Here is an 18220-nt window from a genome sequence, read left to right as displayed (position 1 = left end):
GGATTTTCCAGGCAAGAGTCCTGGAGCGGGGTGCCATTGCCTTCTCCGCCGCAAGCCATGAGGCTCAGTCAAAAAACAAAAAATCCAGAGCAGGAAGAGTCACAGATATAGAGAACACACTTACCCGGGGGAAGGAGGTGGGACAATTGGGAGATTGGGATTCACTGTGTACAATGCAAAGCGTATACACTTCTATGCATAAAATGAGAACCTACTGCGCAGCACAGGGAACCCTCCTCAGTGTCCCGCGGTGACCTCAATGGGAAGGAAACCCACAAAGAGGGGATCTGTGTATACGTATAACTGATTCATCTGGCTACACAGCAGAAACTTAACACAGCATTGGAAAACAGCTACACTCCAATAAAAATATAAAATCTGCTTTAAAATTATTCTGTGCAGAGTCTCCTGGAAGGAGAGAAGAAAACTAAGATCTGTTAAATATTTAAAGAGGGGTGGGATCCACTCCCGAGGAATTTGTGGAAAGTGGGTAGGGGTGAAGTCATGGAGGGCTTCGTGGAGGAAGTGTCATTTGAGTTGGGCTTCCACAGACAGCTGCGGCTTGGAGGCGTGCTGAAACTAGGGTGGGAAAAGACCTTCTGGGCAGAGCAGCAGGGTGAACCAGCCTGGGTGTGCCTAGTTAGGCAGAGAGGCGTGTAATGAGTTCCATAAGTAGTTTCCGCAAGGAGCACTTGATCTTGATTGTCCCTTGTCTGCCAAGATGAGGGATGGTTCAGAGGCTCAGACATCAGAGGCTTGGCAGCCAGGCTGCGTGGGCTTGCTGAGACCACAGACCTGCTTGGCTCTGGAGGGGTAAGGAGGCGCCACTCGGGTTTGGGGGTACATACAGGGGACAAGTTCCTCCCTCCGTTCCCCACCTCACAGCCTGTTCAGGAGGGCGTACTCCTCCAGGAATGCCTGGAGATGTGATTTGTCAGGGTGGTGGCATTTTGATATCTCATTTCCATTATGGAAGCTTTTAAAGTTGCCCAATATATTCATTATTCTTTTTTTGGCTGTGCTGGCTGCTATGCAGGCTTTTCTCTAGTTGCGGCAAGCACGGGCTCTAGAGTTCCTGGGCTTCAGTAGTTGCGGCACTACTTCAGTAGTTGCGGGCTTAATTGCCCTGCGGTATGTGGGATCTTCCCGGATCAGGGGTCAAACTCGTGTCGTCTGCATTGGCAGCTGGATTCTTTACAACTGAGCCACCAAGGAAGCCCTCTATTCATTATTCTTGAAATGAATTGGCTCTTAAGTAACTGACACTCTGTTCACGGCTGCGTCTCACTCTGTCCTCCCCAGGACTCATGAAGGAGGGGAGATGGAATTCCAACAGGTTACATATCTTGCCAGAGGTCACACACCTAGTCTTGCAGAGGAGGCAGAACTTAAACCCAGAATGTGCACCCTGAAAATGATCCTAAACTTCATAAATGACCCTGACTGCAGTACTGCTTAAAAAAGAAAAAATCAAGCAGAAACAAAAATGAACTGCAAAAGCAGTTGAATAAACAATAGTACTTAGCAAACCAAGCTTAGCTTTGCTTGAATCTCTGGAAAAAGGAAATGAGAACCAAGCCATATCCCACAACAGCACTTCTTCTTTATGCTACTGATGTACTTTAAAACATATGTATTTATTTCAAAATAATATATTTAGAGTATCTGAAAAATAAACAATTTATTGAGGCATATAATAAAAGCTGCAGTCCTGTATCCCACCTTTTTCAGATTCTTGCTCCCATGGACAACTAGGTTCAACCCTTCTGTAGCTTCTAGCACTTACTTCCATATCCCTAAAGCACACAGGTGTGAGCTTGAACATCTGGATGTTTGTACTTGTATTTCTGGAGATTTTGATTTTATATATATCCAAAATGTGTTTATTGGGATGGTTTCCCATTCGTTCTGATGCAGGGTACTTTCAGTGTTGCTTCTGTCTGAAGGAGCATCCTTCTGGAAGCCTTGCTTTTCCTCCTGTAGGCTGTCAGGGGACAGGAGAGCAACCAGCAACAAAACTACTGTTTGTGTGTGGCTAAAGTCGTGGGTGACTTTATAGCATCTTGGGCATCTCACATTCATGAAATAGGAATTGGGGCTCTGCACCAGGCACTTCTTCTGGTGTTTCCTCTTCTCCTCTTCTTGAGAGGGATGAAGGACATCCTTTGCGAGAGGCACGTTCTCATGGCAAGTTCATCACCGTCAGGAAGCAAGATTTTGATTCCTTATCATTTCTCCTTTATGTTGAATTCCCCATTGCTTGGATCCTGGGGCTCCCCTTCCCTTCATTGATTTATTTCTTTATTTTTGAAAATTACATCCTCTGGGAATTTCCTGGTAATGGATGCGGAAGTGTCTGCAAATGTCTATGTTCAGGCTTTACCCATGATTGACAGTTTGGCTGGGTATGGAATTCTGAATAGAAATCCTTTCCTCCCTCAGAGTCTCAAAGACCTGGCTCCATTGTATTCTAGTTTCCAGCCCTGCGTTACTTGAAGCCACATTTCCTGGTCACCATGCTGCTCCTTTCCGTTCCTCCCTCCACAGGCAGGATAGCCTCTGATTCTCTTTACCCCTCCCCTCTCTGGCTTCCAATCCTCCAGCCCCAGAGGCCCCTGTCCTTTAAAATCTCTCCTGCCCTTCCCTTCTCTTGTTCTGTTCCTATGCCCACCCCCCTGATTCTGCCTCACAGATGCCCAGAAACTGTGAGGAGTGGAGCAGAGATGCTGGAAATACTCCTAGGCTCATCAGATGTGTCCCCTTTACAAATGTTATGCCCCAGAGCCCATGTTTCTCCTCTACACCAAGGCATTTTTTCCTGGTGAGGAGGTGGAGAGTTGTAGAATCAGCAGGGCTGAGAGAATTTAATCTGAAGTAACTGTCCAGGAGAGTTAATTCTCGCCCTCACACTGACATGGGGAACACTGCTCCATAGCACTCTATGGAGTTCATAAAAATATGAATTTCCCTGGTAGGCCAGTGGTTAAGACTCTGAGCTCATAGTGCAGGGAAGTGGGTTCAACCCCTGGTCAGGGAACGAAGGTCCCTCGTGCCACATGGCATGGCACCCACCCTCCCCCGACAAAAGGCAGTAGTGTCATGTAAACAAAAGTCAATGGTCACAGTGTAGAACATTCCCACAGGACAACGTGGAAAGGACCAACAACCCAATAAGAGAGTAAATCCATAGATTAAGTGACCCAAGACACTTTCACTATGGAAGCAGGGAGGGGGCTGTTCTTCCTCTCTCTGTCCCTCTTTCTGTGGGCTTGGCTAGCTGGACATCTGTGTAGGGGCTCTGGGATCAGGAGGGATGGTTAGAATCTGTCCACTGGGGTAGCCAGCAATAATGGCTACCTGGCCAGTCCAATCCTGTATCTACCCTGCCGGGGCTTTCAGCTCCTGCTGTTAACCCAGCTGTCACACTGTCGGTCCAGAGTTAGAACCATCTTACCCTGTTTGCGGACCTCCCAACCTTAGGAATCTTTCTGGAAGCTCCTTGCCCAGGTTGCACCAATCAGAGGCCTGGCCCCGCCCTTAAACCCAAGAACTGATAAGTGAGGCCACGAGGTGGAGTCTGTAATGCGGCAGCATCAGGGACCAGTGACAATGTAGGAAGGGAAATCTATCTTATAGAAATATAAAAATATTTTGTAATTTTTGGAGTATTTTTGCATGTCATCCTTTTCTAAAAAAGCCTTTACTGTCAAATACTTACACACGAGTATATAAAACATGCATGTACAGTGTAAAAAATTAGAAAGCAGACATCCTTGGGACTACTACCCTGATCAAGTACTTTCTTGTACAAAATTACTGCTCCCCAATGACACAGCACCCTCGCCTCCAGAAACACAAGATAAAACGTGTACGAGGACCTGCAGGGAAACATGTTCTGAATGGCAAAATCCAAAATAAAAGGAGCGGGAGCTGTGCTGGCACCTACACTTGATGCCCACGCCCCGGGTAGGGATGAGATGAGGATGATGGCAGCTGAGGCTATGCCCTGATGATTGGCTGGTGGACTGGGGGGGCAGAAGCACCAGCTGGCCCGACTCAAGGTTTCTTCATTTCAGTCCCTCGTATAAAAATAAAATCTTCAAGTCTCCATTGTGTCTCTGTTGAGCGATTCCTCTTTAGGGAATGTAGCCCACGCACAGGGCAATAAATATGGCCAAAACTTCCGGCTCGAAAGTCGTCATCTCAAGACCTCCCCAGCCCAGTGGTTGAGACTCTGACTTTCCACTGCAAGGGGCACGGGTGTGATCCCTGGTTCTGGGACTAAGACCCCGCGTGCTGCAGGGTGTGCCCGCCTTCAAGAAAGTCATCATGGCCATGTTTTTAGAGCCCCCAAATAAAAACATTTTGAAGTCCAATAATGGGTAAACAAATTCTGATTAAAATTTGTCAAAAAAAATAAATAAAATTTGTCTTTGTCATTAGAATGACCGTTTATGTCGTGGTCATTCAGGGAGAAAAAATAATGGGTAAACAAATTCTGATTAAAATTTGTCAAAAAAAATAAATAAAATTTGTCTTTGTCATTAGAATGACCGTTTATGTCGTGGTCATTCAGGGAGAAAATCTGAACAATGTGGAAAATGCTTATGTTAAATAGAAGATGCAGAAAAACACGATTGTTTATAGAATATGAGCACAGGATGTACAAAGTAAAAGAGAAGACGAAACCATCTCCTTCACCAAAATGTGAAGGGAAATAGAAAAGAGATGAGGAGGGAGAAGGTAAAAATCAACCTTCTCAAGATTGCCTCCAGGAAGGCCTACACTGTCTCGGCAGGAGGTAAACTGGTGTCGCCCCGCGAGGGACTCCGTCCCGCTGTGGTGCGTCCTGCGCTGCATGGCGCCCCCGCAGGACCTGGGCACCGCGCGGTTCTCTGAGGTCCAGGCAGCCCTAGAACTGAGCTCCCATCTTCCTCCCTTGAGCCCCGCCCCCTTCAGAGAGGAGGGGAAGGGGAACTCCAGCTTGGAGGCTTCCTCCCGCCTCTCTCTCCTTGTGGCCCAGCCGGCTCCTGAGTCGGTCTTCCAGCCAACAACTGGTCCCATCAGAGCTGTGGCCTCAGGTCCTCAGGGGAGCAGCTGGGGCAGTTCTGGGGCCCACGGGAATGGTGGCACCGGGTCACCAGGGTGGGTGGCACTCATCCCCTGCTTTCCTCAGCTGAGCCCCGAGGCCGCTTCCTGGAGCCCCCGAGGGAGGGTGGCCTCGGGCTGATGGCACAAGGTCAGGGTCCGACCCTCGAGGAGCCAGAAAATGGGGTAGAGGGGCCGGGTGAAGATGGCATGGAAGGTGTGCAGGGGTTGGGTCTTGGGTTCCAGGCTGTAGAAGGTGAGGCAGCCAGAGGCCATGTCCAAATCCACGCCCAGGAGCCGCCCTGACACGGCTGGGAGGCGCCGGGCCTTCCCGTCGTGCCAGGCCTGGGTGCAGTCCTCCTGAATGCAGAGGCCCCAGGAGCTGGGCCCGCGGCCGATGTTGTCCGTGTGGGGCCCCTGCCTTCGCCTCGTCAGTTCCGAGTAGGCGACGCCCAGTGTCACCGAGTGGCTGGATGCACGCACCTCCCAGTAGTGCTGCCCGGCCTGGAAGCTCTGGGCACACTGCACCTGCCAGAGCTCGAAGCTGCCTGGCCTGTCTGGGCCCCGGGGCTTTAGAAGGTGCTTTACTCGCTGGTCCTGCTGAGACAGGTAGAGGTGGCGGTTGGCACTGACAGGGTCGAAGGTCAGGTTGCGATAATCTGTTGGGCAGAGGCGGGTGGAAGGTGAGTGAGTAAGGGCACCTGTGCCTGGCCGTCACTCTGTTCTCAGAGGGGACAGGCAGCAATTGAATTTCCATCGACGGACCCCCCCAGACATCTGCGGGGGTCACTGGAAGCTGAGCGAACGTGGGCATCATCTCAGCATCTGATCCTCTGTGTGACCCCTGAGGTGGAACTTTCCATCAGGCTCATTTCACAGATGAGGAAACTGAGGTTCAGAAAGCTAACCTAACTTCATAGTAAGTGGAAGAATCGTGATCGATCCCAGGTTCGTGCACCCAGAATCTCTTTAAACGCTACACAGGCTGCATGTTGCAGGGTGCACAACCGGCAACAGGTATGCGGGGAAGTGGGTGCAAGGCCAGCCCTAGGGAGGGGCGTGAAGCAGGTTTCCTGGACAGAATAGGCAGGAAACAGTAGGTGCCCCCCGACACACGCACAGGGACACACACATGTGCTCACAGTACACACATGAACACACATGTACCCTCATGTACATACAATGCACTCACACACACATGCTCACACAGGTGCAGACACACGTGTGCTCTAGGCCTCCTTACTCTGCCAGAGTCTCCTCCTCAGTGGACACACGGGGCTCAGGACTGGTGCCAGGGGACCTGGGGCCTCTACGGGGCAAAGCAGGGTTTTAGGGGAGTCATCAGGAGGAGCGCTCATAGGGGCCAGGCCATTGACTCCATTCCCACCCCCAGTGGGAGGTTTGCTGGGCCCAGAGGGGCAGGCAGAGGTCTGGGATCAGCCTTACCCACGGAGCCCAAGTCAGCAGCCTCAGCTGGTCCTCCAGGGTGAGCTCCATCTTCCAGGAGGAGGGCACACAGCTGGCTCAGTAACTCCTTCAGACCGCCCAGCTGCTGATCTTCGTCCCACTGTGGGAGAGTCAGTGGCCCGAGAGGGCCTGGGGGCACAAGTTGCTGTGATTCCTGAGCGCAGGGGACAGCTGCAGTAAGCCCGGGCACAAATGGTAGGCCCAGTGGCCCCCCGGCCTGCCTCCCGGAGGCCTGGTACCTGGAAGAAGGTCTGGTCATCCAGATGCTCCAGGAGGTGGCAAATCCTGCGATCAGAGAGAGACATGGCCTCCAGGTGGCGCTGCAGGCGCTGTTCCTCCTCCTCAGCCTGCTCCAGGGCCTGGGTCTTGGCCACATTGATGTCCCTCAGAGCCCTGGCCCGCTGCAACTCCAGGGCCTGCAGCAGGCGGCTGATCTTGCCAGAGACCACGGAGGTCAGGGTGCAGGCTGAGTTCTGGGTGGGCACAGGAGGAGCTGAGGACAGCTAGGGCCCTGGGCTGCCCACTGGGCTGAAGGGTGGGGAGTTGGGGAGCCAAGGTCTCTCTGCTCCCCCCCCCCCCCCCCCCGGCTCTTCATTTCCTGCTGCTGGGAGGCATTTTCAAGGTAGCTCATGCCTACTGCCCAGTGTCGCAGGGGCTGGCTGGTGGCCGCCTGAAGGACACGCACGAGGACATGGGGGGGTGGTGGCCGGGGGACAGGCCTGGTACCTGGATCTGGCTGCTTCGCTGCTGCAGCTCCTGTAGCTGCCTCTTGGCCTGGGCAGCCTGCTGCTGAGTGGCCTCCAGCGTGGCTCTCAGCTGGGCCTGTGGGCCCCCCGGGGGATGAGTGACAAGAGGGGGCCAGGACTGGCTGTTAAGTCCCCCCTCAGTCAATCAGCAAGCACCTGCAGATGCTCAGCCTCCCCTTCTTGTGCCACCCGGGTGAGGCCCACACACAGGGCATCAGCCTTGGTTCTGAGCCCTGGGGGAACTGGGTCAGGGTCCCAGGGAGGCCTAGACAAAGCCCCTGCCCCACCAGGAGCAGAGTGGTGCCCAGGTGGTACAGAAACCTTGGGCTGAACACGAGCAACATGGTTATACTCTCAGGACTGCAGGACGGCACCCCCGCTAGGACCTGGGGCCCTGCACCCGGTCAAGAGCCTGTCTTGCTTCTGTTTGTCCCGGCGACACCCTGAAGTGAGAGACCCATGTTATCCCCGCTTCACAGATGAGGAAGCAGATCAGGGAAGTCCATAACTTGGCCAGATGACTGGATCTTCCCAAGTGTAATGCTCACGCCTCAGTCCGAGCTGCAGAGCCTCCAGCACAGGACAACATGCTGGAGGTAGAAAGGGGCAGGGCAGTGTTTCCTGGTTCACCCTGACTCTCCCCCAAGGGCGCAGTCCTGCCCTCACACCCCAGCATCACTGCCCCTCCGCTAGCCAAGTTCTAGCTCCTTCAGAGCTTCTGCCGTCCAGCTGTACCACCTATTCCTCCCTGCAAACTTCCACACTCCGTGCACTGTATTCAGCCCCCAAGGCAGTAACCTCTTGTCCTGACTGCGTCCTCAGCATCCACGGGGATTGTCTGTCCTCCAGCACTCGGCTCTGGGCTCCTTGACCTCCTCACTCCATCCCAGCTACTCACTCCCGTATCCTTACCCTGGACCTGGCACCGGCCCTGACATCTCTATTCCAAGCATCCGTGTCCTGACCGCCACCTCCTCTCAACACGGAATCAAAACAGGGCCAAGCCCGCGGCTGAAGCTGCCCGCCCCCGCCCGGGCGCAGAGAGCTGTGCGGGTCCCCAGCGAGTCACCTCGCGCGCCCGGCGCTCCGCGTCCAGCAGCACCCTCTCGTGGAGGCGACACTCACGCACGGTGCACACGCAGCACACGCAGAGGCCTTCGGTGCGGCAGAAGAGCTCGAGCGGCCGGCCGTGCCGGGGGCAGCGCGCGCCGGGGCCGGGATCGGGGCCGGGGCCGGGCGTGGCGCGCAGCTGCTCTACTACGCCGCTCAGAGCCACGTTGCGGCGCAGCTCGGCGCCGTCCGGGAAGGGCTCCCGGCACTCGGGGCACACCTTCTCGCAGCGACCCCACCAGTCCCGGATGCAGGCCCCGCAGAAGTTGTGGCCGCAGCGCAGCGTCACCGGCTCCTTGTAGAGCTCCAGGCAGATGGAGCAGGTCAGCTTCTCCTCCAGCTGCTGCGCGGCCATGGCGGCGGCGCGCGGAAGGAAGGACGGGGCCTCTTAAAGGGACCGCGGGCGCCGGGAGGAGCGAGGACCCGCCGGGGTGACGACCTTTTTTCCCGTCCGACCAGACCAGCCGCAGCTCCCAGCGTCTGCCCGCCGCAGCACGCCCGTTCCACAGCGCCGACGGCTCCGGCTCCGACTGCCTTCTGCCGCCCAGGCTGGGAGACGGGGTCTAGCTCTCTCTGGTCCCACCTTGGGACTTCATCCCGCTTCCCGAGATCCTCACTCCAACAGCTCCCGTGCAGGGGATCTGGCCCCAGGTTCTGGAGACTAGAGCCTTGGGAGACTCGTTGGGCTTTCAAGCCTCCTCCTGGCTAAGGGCCACCACTAGAACCTCTTCTGAAAATCTAACACAAGTAACACTGACAACAGCTGTCTACCTCCCAGGGGTTTTGGCCATTAAATCAATCAGGACAGCACGTGGGGCTGCCTGGCAGAGCACTGGGCACACAGCTTGTGCTCATTAAATGCCCTCCAGACCCATGGGGTTCTGCTGCACTTTTTTCCTTAAGCTGAGTGTCAGGCACTTGCCAGACTAGGGTGTCTCCCTTCTCTAGGCTATGCCTAATTTTGGTTCTTTTAAAGTAAACAGTGAGGTGGGAATGTCTGGTTACCAAGAGACAGAGACCAGAAAATAGCAGTTCCTCCCTACCCCCTTTAATGGAAACTCAAAAGTCTTCAACTGCAATTGGAATACTGTGCTGGGGAAGAGTTCCTTGTTTGCAGGTCCAAACTGTTCTGGAACCCCACTTCTTAAGAGAGTTGGTTCCTCTGCAGCTGAGCAGAGGGGGTCTTGACCACTAACCCACCATCCCTGGCAGTGTGCTGGGCCAGTGCAAGAGGCAGGACATCCTTTCACTTCAATACAGCAAACCTCGTATTGTCTTGTTTTGTAATATGTTTATAGTTTCTTTCTGATCTCTTAAGTGGCTCCTTGGCAATCTTCTTCTTTAGAGAAGAGAAATACCCTAACCACCCAGAAAGCATGCAGGAGCTTCCAGGGCCCTGAGCAGGGCAGTGTGCCCAGAGACCTCTGAGACCTGCCTGTGCCCCACCTGACAAACCTTCTGTTTCAAAGCTTCTGGAGGCTGGGAGCCTGAGAAAAGCTGGCAAGGGGTCAATGCCCAGGGCTGGCAAATTTCTTTCAAGAGGCCTGTGGGAGCAGCCAGGGCCCACCACCTGCATTTCTTCTGTACACCTCTTCAGGCACTGGATCACAGGGCCTCTGACAGCCTCAGGAAGCAGAGGTGAGGGGGCACCTGCCGGGGTGGGAGGCAGCCCTCTGCCCGCCAATAAAGCAACAGGGTTCCAGCAGGGGGCGCTCTGGCCATTGCCAGAACAGAAACACAGACCAGCTACAGCAAAAATCTTTATTGGAAACCCTACCCCCAACCTTCTTCCCCCCCACGCCCTGAGCCTGCTGGGAGGGTGGCAGCAGGCGGCCTCAGGCAGGAGAACCCCAGCGCTTGGCCCCTCGGCGCTGGGTCTCTGTTGCCCCCGCCTGCAGAGCCCGGCAGGGTGGCCTGAGGAACTCAGTGCGCTCTGAGGCGGGGGCACTCCGCTCACTCAGTAGATGCCATAGGTGGGTTCCTGACTGACCCTGTACCGGTCCAGGTAGCGCAGGGGCTGCCGGTGGGGGAAGCACTTCTGCTTAGGGTGATAAGGGGGAGGCCGCACAAACTCAAACACAGGCTCGCGCATGTCTGCAGGAAGAGTGAAGGAGAGGCCTGGGTGTGGACTGCTGCTGGCCTGAGCCCGTCTGTCTGCCTGCTCTGGGGGACTGCCCGGCCAGCCCACCCGGGAATGGCATGCCTGCTGGTGGCCCTCCGCTGACAGGCACTCCTGGCATGTCAGGGGAGGTCTGTGCGCTTGGACCAGCCGCTCCCCCCCCGCCCACTCGGCCCTCACCCAGCAGCTGGTGTCAGGGGAGGCCTGTGCGCTCGGACCAGCCGCCCCCGCCTCACCCACTCGGCCCTCACCCAGCAGCTGGTGTCAGGGGAGGCCTGTGTGCTCAGACCAGCCGCCCCCCGTCGCCCACTCGGCCCTCACCCAGCAGCTGGTGGAAGACGTGGGTGACGGAGTCATCCCAGCGGCACTGGAAGAAGGCCAGGCCAGCCGGGGCCATGGCATCCTGGTGTTTCTTGTAGAAATCAAAAGTGTGGAAGGTCCGCTGGGCAAGCTGGTAACTGCAGGAGGAGGGGAGCATTTGAGAGTTGCGGGCGGGGGGACCAGAGCCCCACACCCCACCTCTGGTCCCACAGGCAATGCTGAGACGCCCCTTAGGGCCTGCCTAGCACAGCACAGCTACCATTCTGCTCGCCTCCAGGCCCAAGTGATGAGAGAGGAGGCCTGAGGGAGACTGACCATCACTGGGAAGCTGGCCTGAGCCTGGGGGGAGCTGGGGTGGGGAGGCACCGATTACCAGGGTGAGGGCCGGGCGTCCCCGGAGAAATCAACTGGCTTGTCCTGCTTGAAGAGAAGGAAGGCAAAGCGGTGGAAGCCGGAGCCTCGGGCGGGGAAGGGGGGGAGGTAGGGACACGTCTCCTGTCCTTCAGCCACCCTGCTGCCTGGGATGTTGGTGCTGGTGGGAGAAAAAGCATCTGTTAATTGTCACTCACCGCAGGCGGCAGCAGGAACATCCCCACCCAGTGCTCCCTAGAGATTGCTACAACTGCCCCCAGGAGGACCCTAAGATTATCTCCACTACACAATCAGGTAGGAAGAAAAGCGTTTGTACACCCTCAGATGGAGAGCAGTCGTGTGGGGGGAAAAGTAGGGGCTCAGAGTCCAACGAGAGCCCCAGGAACCGTCAGGATGAGAGCAAGCTCGAGCAGCTGGTTTCCTGGCGCCGGGGGGGCTGGTGGGGCGGCACGGCCGCTCAGGCGAGAGAGCCAGGCCAGCGCTTCTCTCCTGACGTCCCGAAGGCTCTGGGTTTGCCAGGGAATGTCTGCCCAGCCTGGCACTGGGATGGCCGCTGTACCTGTCCCAGGCACAACTCGCCAGAGGGCCTGCTGCACAGGGTGGTCACTGCAGTTGGATAAAAATGCCTGACCTCTGCCTCTAGGCCTGGTGCTCAGAACCAAAGGTCACTGAGCAAACAAAAGGCAGCCCACAGGTGCCAGGGGCCTCTCATGGTCTCCTTTCCCATGTGCTTGTCCCTGAGCCCCTCAGAGTGGCTAAGGCACATGGTGACATGACCCTAGCTTCACAGGGGAGGAAATGAGTTCAGAGAGACAGAGAGGCCTGTGGGAAGGGCCGAAACCCATTGCCTGCTTTTCTTCTGTACCCTGGATCAGCCCCTGCATCACCCTTCAGGGCCCCTGACACCCTCAGGAAGCAGAGGTGAGGGACCACCTCCAGGGCTGGGAGGTGGTGGTTGATCCATGGTTGAGCCAAGACTCAAACTCAGCTGCAGCTCTTTCGAGGATGCCAGAACCTCCTCGAATGCTGAGCCACACCCCTGTCCCAGGTACTTACACCAGCCAGTGCATGTACTCGGCGTCTGGTTCCAGCAGGTGTCCATCTACACACAAACACACCCCACTGACTACAGGCTCTGCTGCCCCCCTCCCTCCTCCTCCCTTGGAAGGAGCTGGGGCTGGAGCTTTCCACCTGGCCCCTTCCCCAGCTCCTCAGGGCCTCCCCAGGGAGGTGAGGGAGGCAGGCGTCCCTGTGAGCCCCCAGACCCTTACCCAAGTTGGTGAGCAGCAGCGTCCACATGGAGCCCTCATCTGCCTCATAGGTCACCTCCGGGGGCTGGGCAGCCTGGTGGGGCAAGAATGAGGGCGCTGTCACCCCATGAGGGACGGACAAGCCGTTTTAAACAGACCTTTACTCTGGAGGGCAGGAGCCTGAGGGAGCCTTGGAGAAATAAGAGCCCATTCTGGACCAAGTGCCCTGGACAGTCCCTTGAGAGGCAAGTGAGCAAAGACTTATCCAAAGAGCCCTCCAGAGCTGCCTATCCAGAGATCTGAACCACAAGAAGGCCAATGGCCGGGAGGGCACTCAGATGGAGCTTCTTTTATTTTACATTCCTTTCTTTGTGATTGCTTTATCATGGTGTTGTTTATTGGGAAATCAAAACGAGACGGAGAACAAGAAAACCCCAGGCGAGCTTACACAGACGCTGTGCTTGTGCCCTTGACCACCATGAAAACCGCCTCTGTAAACGCTTTCAAAAAGGAGCTGTCTCTGGCCTCATGGTGGGATATGTCTGTGCACACAGGGCAGGAAGGGGCACAGGCCAGCAGTTACCTCAGCTGGAGTGACTTCATTGCCATAGTAAACAGGTACCAAGTCGTCCTCGCCTATGGCATAGGCCACATGCAGGGGGACTCGGGGCACGAAGGTGGCCCCATGGAAGAGGTCCCGATAGAGGCCATAGTATTCGGCCAGACGCTGCTTGTGGTAGGGGCCACAGGTTCTCTCCCACTCGGCCCGCACGGCCTCCAAGGGGATGCTTGCTGGAAAGGAATGATGCTGGTTGGGATGCAGGGTGGCGGCAGGGACACACCCAGGACCCCCTCCCTCTGGAAGGCTTACCTGTGCGGAGGCGAGCAGCCCGTTCCTCCTCCGCACAGGCCCGAAGCTCCCGCAGAACCTGCTTCCGTTCCAGCAACTGTTTGGTCCGGCAGACCTTAGGTGGAGGCAACCCAATGTCAACCTTGTCTCTGGGATCTGCGGAGGGAAGATGTGTTGGACAAAGTGGAATCAGGGCTTAGCTAAGCTCCCTGTCCATACTTTTCCTTTCACTAGGCAAACTCTGCTACTAAAGCTTGGCCTTTAATTCACAAAACTAAAACATACTGTGTTGTCAGCTTCACAGATTTGGACTCGTTCCAGTCACTAAGTAAACTGGATACACCATGAGATTCTATTTTCTGATTACATCTGTCTGCAAGGTTACATCTGTCTGCATGCATGTGTGCTAGGTCGCTTTGTAGTGTCTGACTGTGCGACCCCATGGACTGTAGCCCGCCAGGCTCCTCTGTCCGTGGGATTCTCCAGGCAAGAACATTGGAGTGGGTTGCCATGTCCTCCTTCAGAGCATTCTTTGTCTAGGTCATGGGAAACCCAGGCGGATGGTGACCTAATTATAGCTAGGATCACCTTCAAGCCTGTTAACAGCTGTCCGTGCAGGGTCCCCGAGTCACCATCCCGGGGGCTTTCAATTTAACTCAGCAAAGTATTGGTCATCTGTGGCAGGTATAGAGATCTAGTGGTGGTCAAGGCAGACAAGTTCCCCGTCCTTAGAGAGCTCATAGTCTGGGAGGGAAGCAGCGAAGAGTCAGGATGCACTGTGCCCAAGGTGACATCAACACTGTCACAGGAGCACAGAGGGGCGTTCCAACCCAGAATTGGGATGGGGGCGGTTGGGCAGGAAAGGACTTTCGGTGTAGAATGATCAAAGGTGGAAAGCTAATAATGAAAAGAGAATTTTCCAAGGAGGGGGGCCAAAAGTTATGAAAAAATGCTGGCCGGGAGCACGCCGGCGGAATCCACTCCCCCTAGCCTCCGAGTCCCAAGGCGGTGGGGTCACAGCCCAGCTCCGGACACCCCCACCTGACTCCTCCCCGAAATGCTCCCGGTACGTCCGCCACCAGTGCGCGTCCCGCGCCTCCCGCTCCGCCCGGCGCCGGTAGCGGTCGAAGCTGCGGTATTTCTTCAGCCGTTCCAGGTTGCTCACGTCGATGTCCTCGTTGGGCATCGGCCCCAGAGGAGCGGCCCGGCGGCTCAGGGCGGCTGCGAGAGGAAAGCAGGACATCAGGCTGGCCCCGGCCCCCGCGGAGGCCCGGAGCGGGAGCCGGCTCGAGCCCCAGGGTTCGGCTGGACGGGGACCTCCAAGAGCCCCTAGCCCCCAACAGCCCTCACCTGAGGTGCTGAAGCCCCGCCAACTCCGGCTGCCGTTCAGCACGGCCCGCCACCAGGGGGCCGCCATCTTCCCTCAGGCTGGCGTGCCGCCTCTCCGAGGACCCCGCAGAGGTGGCCGGAGCGGCGCCTGAGCGCATGGCGCAGGCCCCGCCCCCGCGTCCTCAGAGCCCCGCCCCCGTCCTGGGCCCGAAGTCCTCCTCTTCCGGGCTGGAGGTGGCTGCGGGTACCCGGCTCCCCTGATTCGGAAGTACCCGGTGGGTGGCGGGGCGGAGCTGCGAGCTGTCCCGCCCCATGCCTGCCGCCGGCCACCAGGGGGCGACACAGACGGGGGGCTGTCGGCCGGGCTTGTAGCCGCCGCCACTGGAGAAGGTCCGCCCGTTTTGCGGGGATCGGGGCTGGGCTTCCCTGGTGGCTCAGCTGGTAAAGAATCCTCCTGCAGCGTGGGAGACCTGGGTTCAGTCCCTGGGTGGGGAAGATCCCCGGAGAAGGGAAAGGCCACCCACTCCAGTGTTCTGGCCTGGAGAACTCCATGGACTGTATAGTCCATGGGGTCGCGAAGGGTCTCCCAAGCCCTGAAGGCAGCGTCCTCAGCCCCTGCCGTGGTGTAGCAGCACGGGCAGCGGTAGGGGTTATGAACAGGGCCTCGGGTTCCCCTGCCTGGGTTCATATTCTGGGATGTGACTTTCCCTTCGCCTTTGCAGTTTACCTCACTCGGAAAGAAAGTAGGTAGTAATAGTGCTTTATCTCATAAAGGCTGTTAAGTGTTAAATGAATTAACATATATAAAGCATTTGCTGTGGTATGAAAGTGTTAGTCGCTCAGTCCTGCCCTACACTTCGTGATCCTACAGGACTGTAGCCCACCAGGGTCCTCTGTTCATGGGATTTCCCAGGAAAGAATACCAGAGTGGGCTGCCATTTCCTTTCAGGGGATCTTGCCCGCCCAGGGGTGGAACCTGGGTCTCCTGCGTTGCAGGTGAATTCTTTCCTGCCTGAGCCCCCAGGGAAGACCAAACTGTGGCATGTGTGCTCGAGCTGGTTCGGCGTGTCTGACTCCTTCCCACCTCGTAGCCTGTAGCCCTGCAGGCTCCGTGTGATTTTCCAGGCAAGAATAATGGAATAGGTTGTCATTCCCTCCTCCAAAACTGTGCTATATGTGTTAGCTTTTGATTACCTCCAGTTTTTTTGCCTCTGCCTGATGAGATGGTTGGATGACATCACCAACTGGGTGGACATGAGTTTGAGCAAGCTCTGAGAGTTGGTAATGGAATGGGAAGCCTGACATGCTGCAGGCCATGGGTTGCAGAGTCAGACACAACTGAGCAACTGAACTGAAACCTTTTCAGGGTTGTGTTGTTCTTGGGATCAGGTTCTAACAAGATAAAACTTGGCACCCCAGTGACCTGGAGTGGTTTCTTCTGCTCTAGCTCCTCTGTCCTGAAATTCAGGCTCCCATGACACCAACCCTTTGATAACCTAGCAAAGGGCTGGTGTGCACATGATGCAGACCCAGACTCTGACAGTGGGTTTGGTTTGTGGCAAAGTAAAGACTTATTGCTGGACACCAATAAGGAGGGGAGTGGGAGACAAGCCTCAGATCTACCCCAACTTGGTCTTTGAGTTCGGAGAGTATTTTTTTTTTTTTTTTTTTTTTTTAAGGCTAGAACATCAATGTATAACAAAAACTACTGTAATGATGTAAAGTAATTAGCCTCCAACTAATAAAAATTAAAAAAAAAAAAAAAAGGCTAGAACAAAGAAGCTGGGGTTAATTATCCTTTTGTGACTTTTTCCCCATCCCATCCCCCCATGACATTTCTTAATTGAAGTTTTGGGTATCTGGATGTTTCTGGTTTATGACTCTCTAGCCAGGTGGTCCATGGCTTGAGGGGGTCTGTTACCTCATCTTGTCCTGGAGAAACAGTCAAAGTTTGCACATTAACAGTGATATCTATTGTAGCAATTTTAGTATACTAACGATGTTATCAACACTAGCAGTTTTAGTCATCTGACTCTGTTTGATTAGTGTCCAGTTAGCACAGGATTGAGGTCAGAAGGTAAAGGAAAGGGAATAAAGTTTTGGACTGAGAGATTAATTAAGTGGTCCCTCCAGGAAGGCTTCCCTGATGTCCCAACCAGGGTTGGTGACCTGTTCAGTTGCTCTGGTACTAGCAGAAGCTTGACCCTCACATTCACACAGAAATGGTGTGAGGGGTCTCTTCATCCAGCAGGAAGTGCCCACGCCTTGAATTTGGTTTTCATCCACAGCAGCCGAAGAGCTGAACTCACCATCAATGCCAGTGCACCCATCAGCACACAGCTGCTGGATGTTAAGCCCGGTAAGACCCAGTTCTGCCCTGAAGGAGCCACTGCTTATTAATTTTCGAAATCCTGCTGATCAACAGCAGAGCCACAGGCTCCGTAAACACAGCAGGCCGGGCCTCAGGCCAGGAGCACAGGTGTTCCTGCCTTCTCAACGTCCTTCGTGTTTACACCTGGCTCCTTTGCTATTTTGTCTTTTACCTTTGCTCTGAATCCTCTTCTACTGGCCTCCAACCCCCACTCCCACCCCAGCCTGCCCCTCTAGAATTGAAGACTCACTGGATCTCCAGGGGCAGAGGCACAGAGCTTGCTGGTCAATCAGGTGGCTCCTATTTCCCCATTATGCCTTACTTTCTTTTAAAAGATGATTTATTTCTGCTTTTTTTTTTTTTTTGGTCACACCTCATAGCATATCATTGTTACTTTCTACCAATATTTCTCTACAGGGAACATCTAGGTTATGACCTTGTGGAGTCGTTTATCATTTTGAAGGGAAAAAGATCAGCAGATACGTACATAACCCTCCTATGAGCAGCCTTCTGCCGCCTGTGGCCTAGGAGAACGTTAATGGAAAGGGGATGAGTGAGCCACCTGCCGCACCTTAATGCAGGGGACGGTGATTCAGAGCAGTCCCAGGTGCTGGGTAAAGAGTTGCCATGACTCAGTGCCCGTGGAGCATCTCCATGTGGCTGTTTCATGGGCACCTAGTTGTCCAGGCCAGGAACCTGGGGGTCTTCCTTGACATATTCTCCTTCCTGACCCTCCGTGTCAGATACCAGGTCCCAGCGCCGTGTCCGGTGCAGTGCTTCCCTGTCCCCACTCTTGCCCGCTCTGGTCAGTCTGGGCTCCACCCACAGCCACAGTTTTCTAAAACGCAAATATGGTCGGATTTCCCTGGTGGTCCAGTGGGTGGGAATCCGCCTGCCAGTGCAGGGGACATGGGTTCGATCTCTGATCTGGAAGGATGCCACATGCCGTGGGGCAACTAAGCCTGTGTACCACATCCACTAAGCCTGTGCCCTAGAGCCCCGGCTCGGCAAGAGAAGCCACCGCAGTGAGAAGCCCACGAACCACAACGAGAGGAAAACCTGCACGCAGCGATGAAGACCCAAAGGCACAATCCAAAAATTAATTTTAAAAACCCACAAAAATGGTTCCACCCTGTTTTAAATCTTTCTATGAATAACCACTGCCCTGGACGTAAAAGCTCAAACTTTAACAAGGTA

General features: G+C 55.2%; 2 protein-coding genes and 1 pseudogene across 4 annotated transcripts; all 3 read right to left on the bottom strand.

Moving 5' to 3' along the window:
• Positions 1-1618: 1618 nt before the first annotated feature.
• On the bottom strand, positions 1619-4860 carry LOC110152068 (small ribosomal subunit protein eS27-like; annotated as a pseudogene).
• Positions 3682-9665, bottom strand: TRIM65 (tripartite motif containing 65). 3 transcript variants are annotated; one of them, XM_020915602.2, is made up of 6 exons: positions 8371-9661; positions 7282-7377; positions 6795-7028; positions 6535-6709; positions 6332-6397; positions 3682-5747 (listed from the first exon to the last, which is right to left on the bottom strand). In XM_020915602.2, the coding sequence occupies exons 1-6, from the start codon at positions 8764-8766 to the stop codon at positions 5173-5175; spliced, it is 1542 nt and encodes a 513-aa protein (XP_020771261.2). In that variant the 5' UTR covers positions 8767-9661; the 3' UTR covers positions 3682-5172. The 3 variants fall into 3 exon arrangements, with proteins under 3 accessions (XP_020771261.2, XP_020771262.2, XP_070336044.1); XM_020915603.2 differs by lacking the exon at positions 6332-6397 and having other exon boundaries at positions 8371-9665; XM_070479943.1 differs by lacking the exon at positions 7282-7377 and having other exon boundaries at positions 8371-9659.
• Positions 9666-10158: 493 nt separating this feature from the next.
• On the bottom strand, positions 10159-14822 carry MRPL38 (mitochondrial ribosomal protein L38). Its single transcript, XM_020915606.2, has 9 exons — positions 14674-14822; positions 14365-14544; positions 13345-13479; positions 13057-13265; positions 12495-12567; positions 12280-12325; positions 11225-11383; positions 10852-10988; positions 10159-10505 (listed from the first exon to the last, which is right to left on the bottom strand). Exons 1-9 carry the CDS (start codon positions 14738-14740, stop codon positions 10369-10371), a joined length of 1143 nt encoding a protein of 380 aa, XP_020771265.2. The 5' UTR covers positions 14741-14822; the 3' UTR covers positions 10159-10368.
• Between the last annotated feature and the right edge of the window lie 3398 nt (positions 14823-18220).

This window comes from Odocoileus virginianus, chromosome 17 (assembly GCF_023699985.2).
Source record: "Odocoileus virginianus isolate 20LAN1187 ecotype Illinois chromosome 17, Ovbor_1.2, whole genome shotgun sequence".
Classification (NCBI taxonomy): domain Eukaryota; kingdom Metazoa; phylum Chordata; class Mammalia; order Artiodactyla; family Cervidae; genus Odocoileus; species Odocoileus virginianus.
The sequence above is the reverse complement of the archived record's forward strand: the minus strand, read 5'-3'. Positions and strand labels throughout refer to the sequence as shown.

Excerpts from the sequence above, each read along its gene's own strand:
- TRIM65 (XM_020915602.2), bottom strand. The coding sequence starts at position 8,766 with ATGGCCGCGCAGCAGCTGGAGGAGAAGCTGACCTGCTCCATCTGCCTG. Across the intron at positions 7,029-7,281 it reads AGCGAAGCAGCCAGATCCAG|AACTCAGCCTGCACCCTGAC; the intron begins GTACCAGGCCTG and ends GTGCCCACCCAG. Across the intron at positions 6,710-6,794 it reads ATGACCAGACCTTCTTCCAG|GAATCACAGCAACTTGTGCC; the intron begins GTACCAGGCCTC and ends CCCTGCGCTCAG.
- MRPL38 (XM_020915606.2), bottom strand. The coding sequence starts at position 14,740 with ATGGCGGCCCCCTGGTGGCGGGCCGTGCTGAACGGCAGCCGGAGTTGG. Across the intron at positions 14,545-14,673 it reads GCGGGGCTTCAGCACCTCAG|CCGCCCTGAGCCGCCGGGCC; the intron begins GTGAGGGCTGTT and ends TTCCTCTCGCAG. Across the intron at positions 12,568-13,056 it reads ATGAAGTCACTCCAGCTGAG|GCTGCCCAGCCCCCGGAGGT; the intron begins GTAACTGCTGGC and ends TTGCCCCACCAG.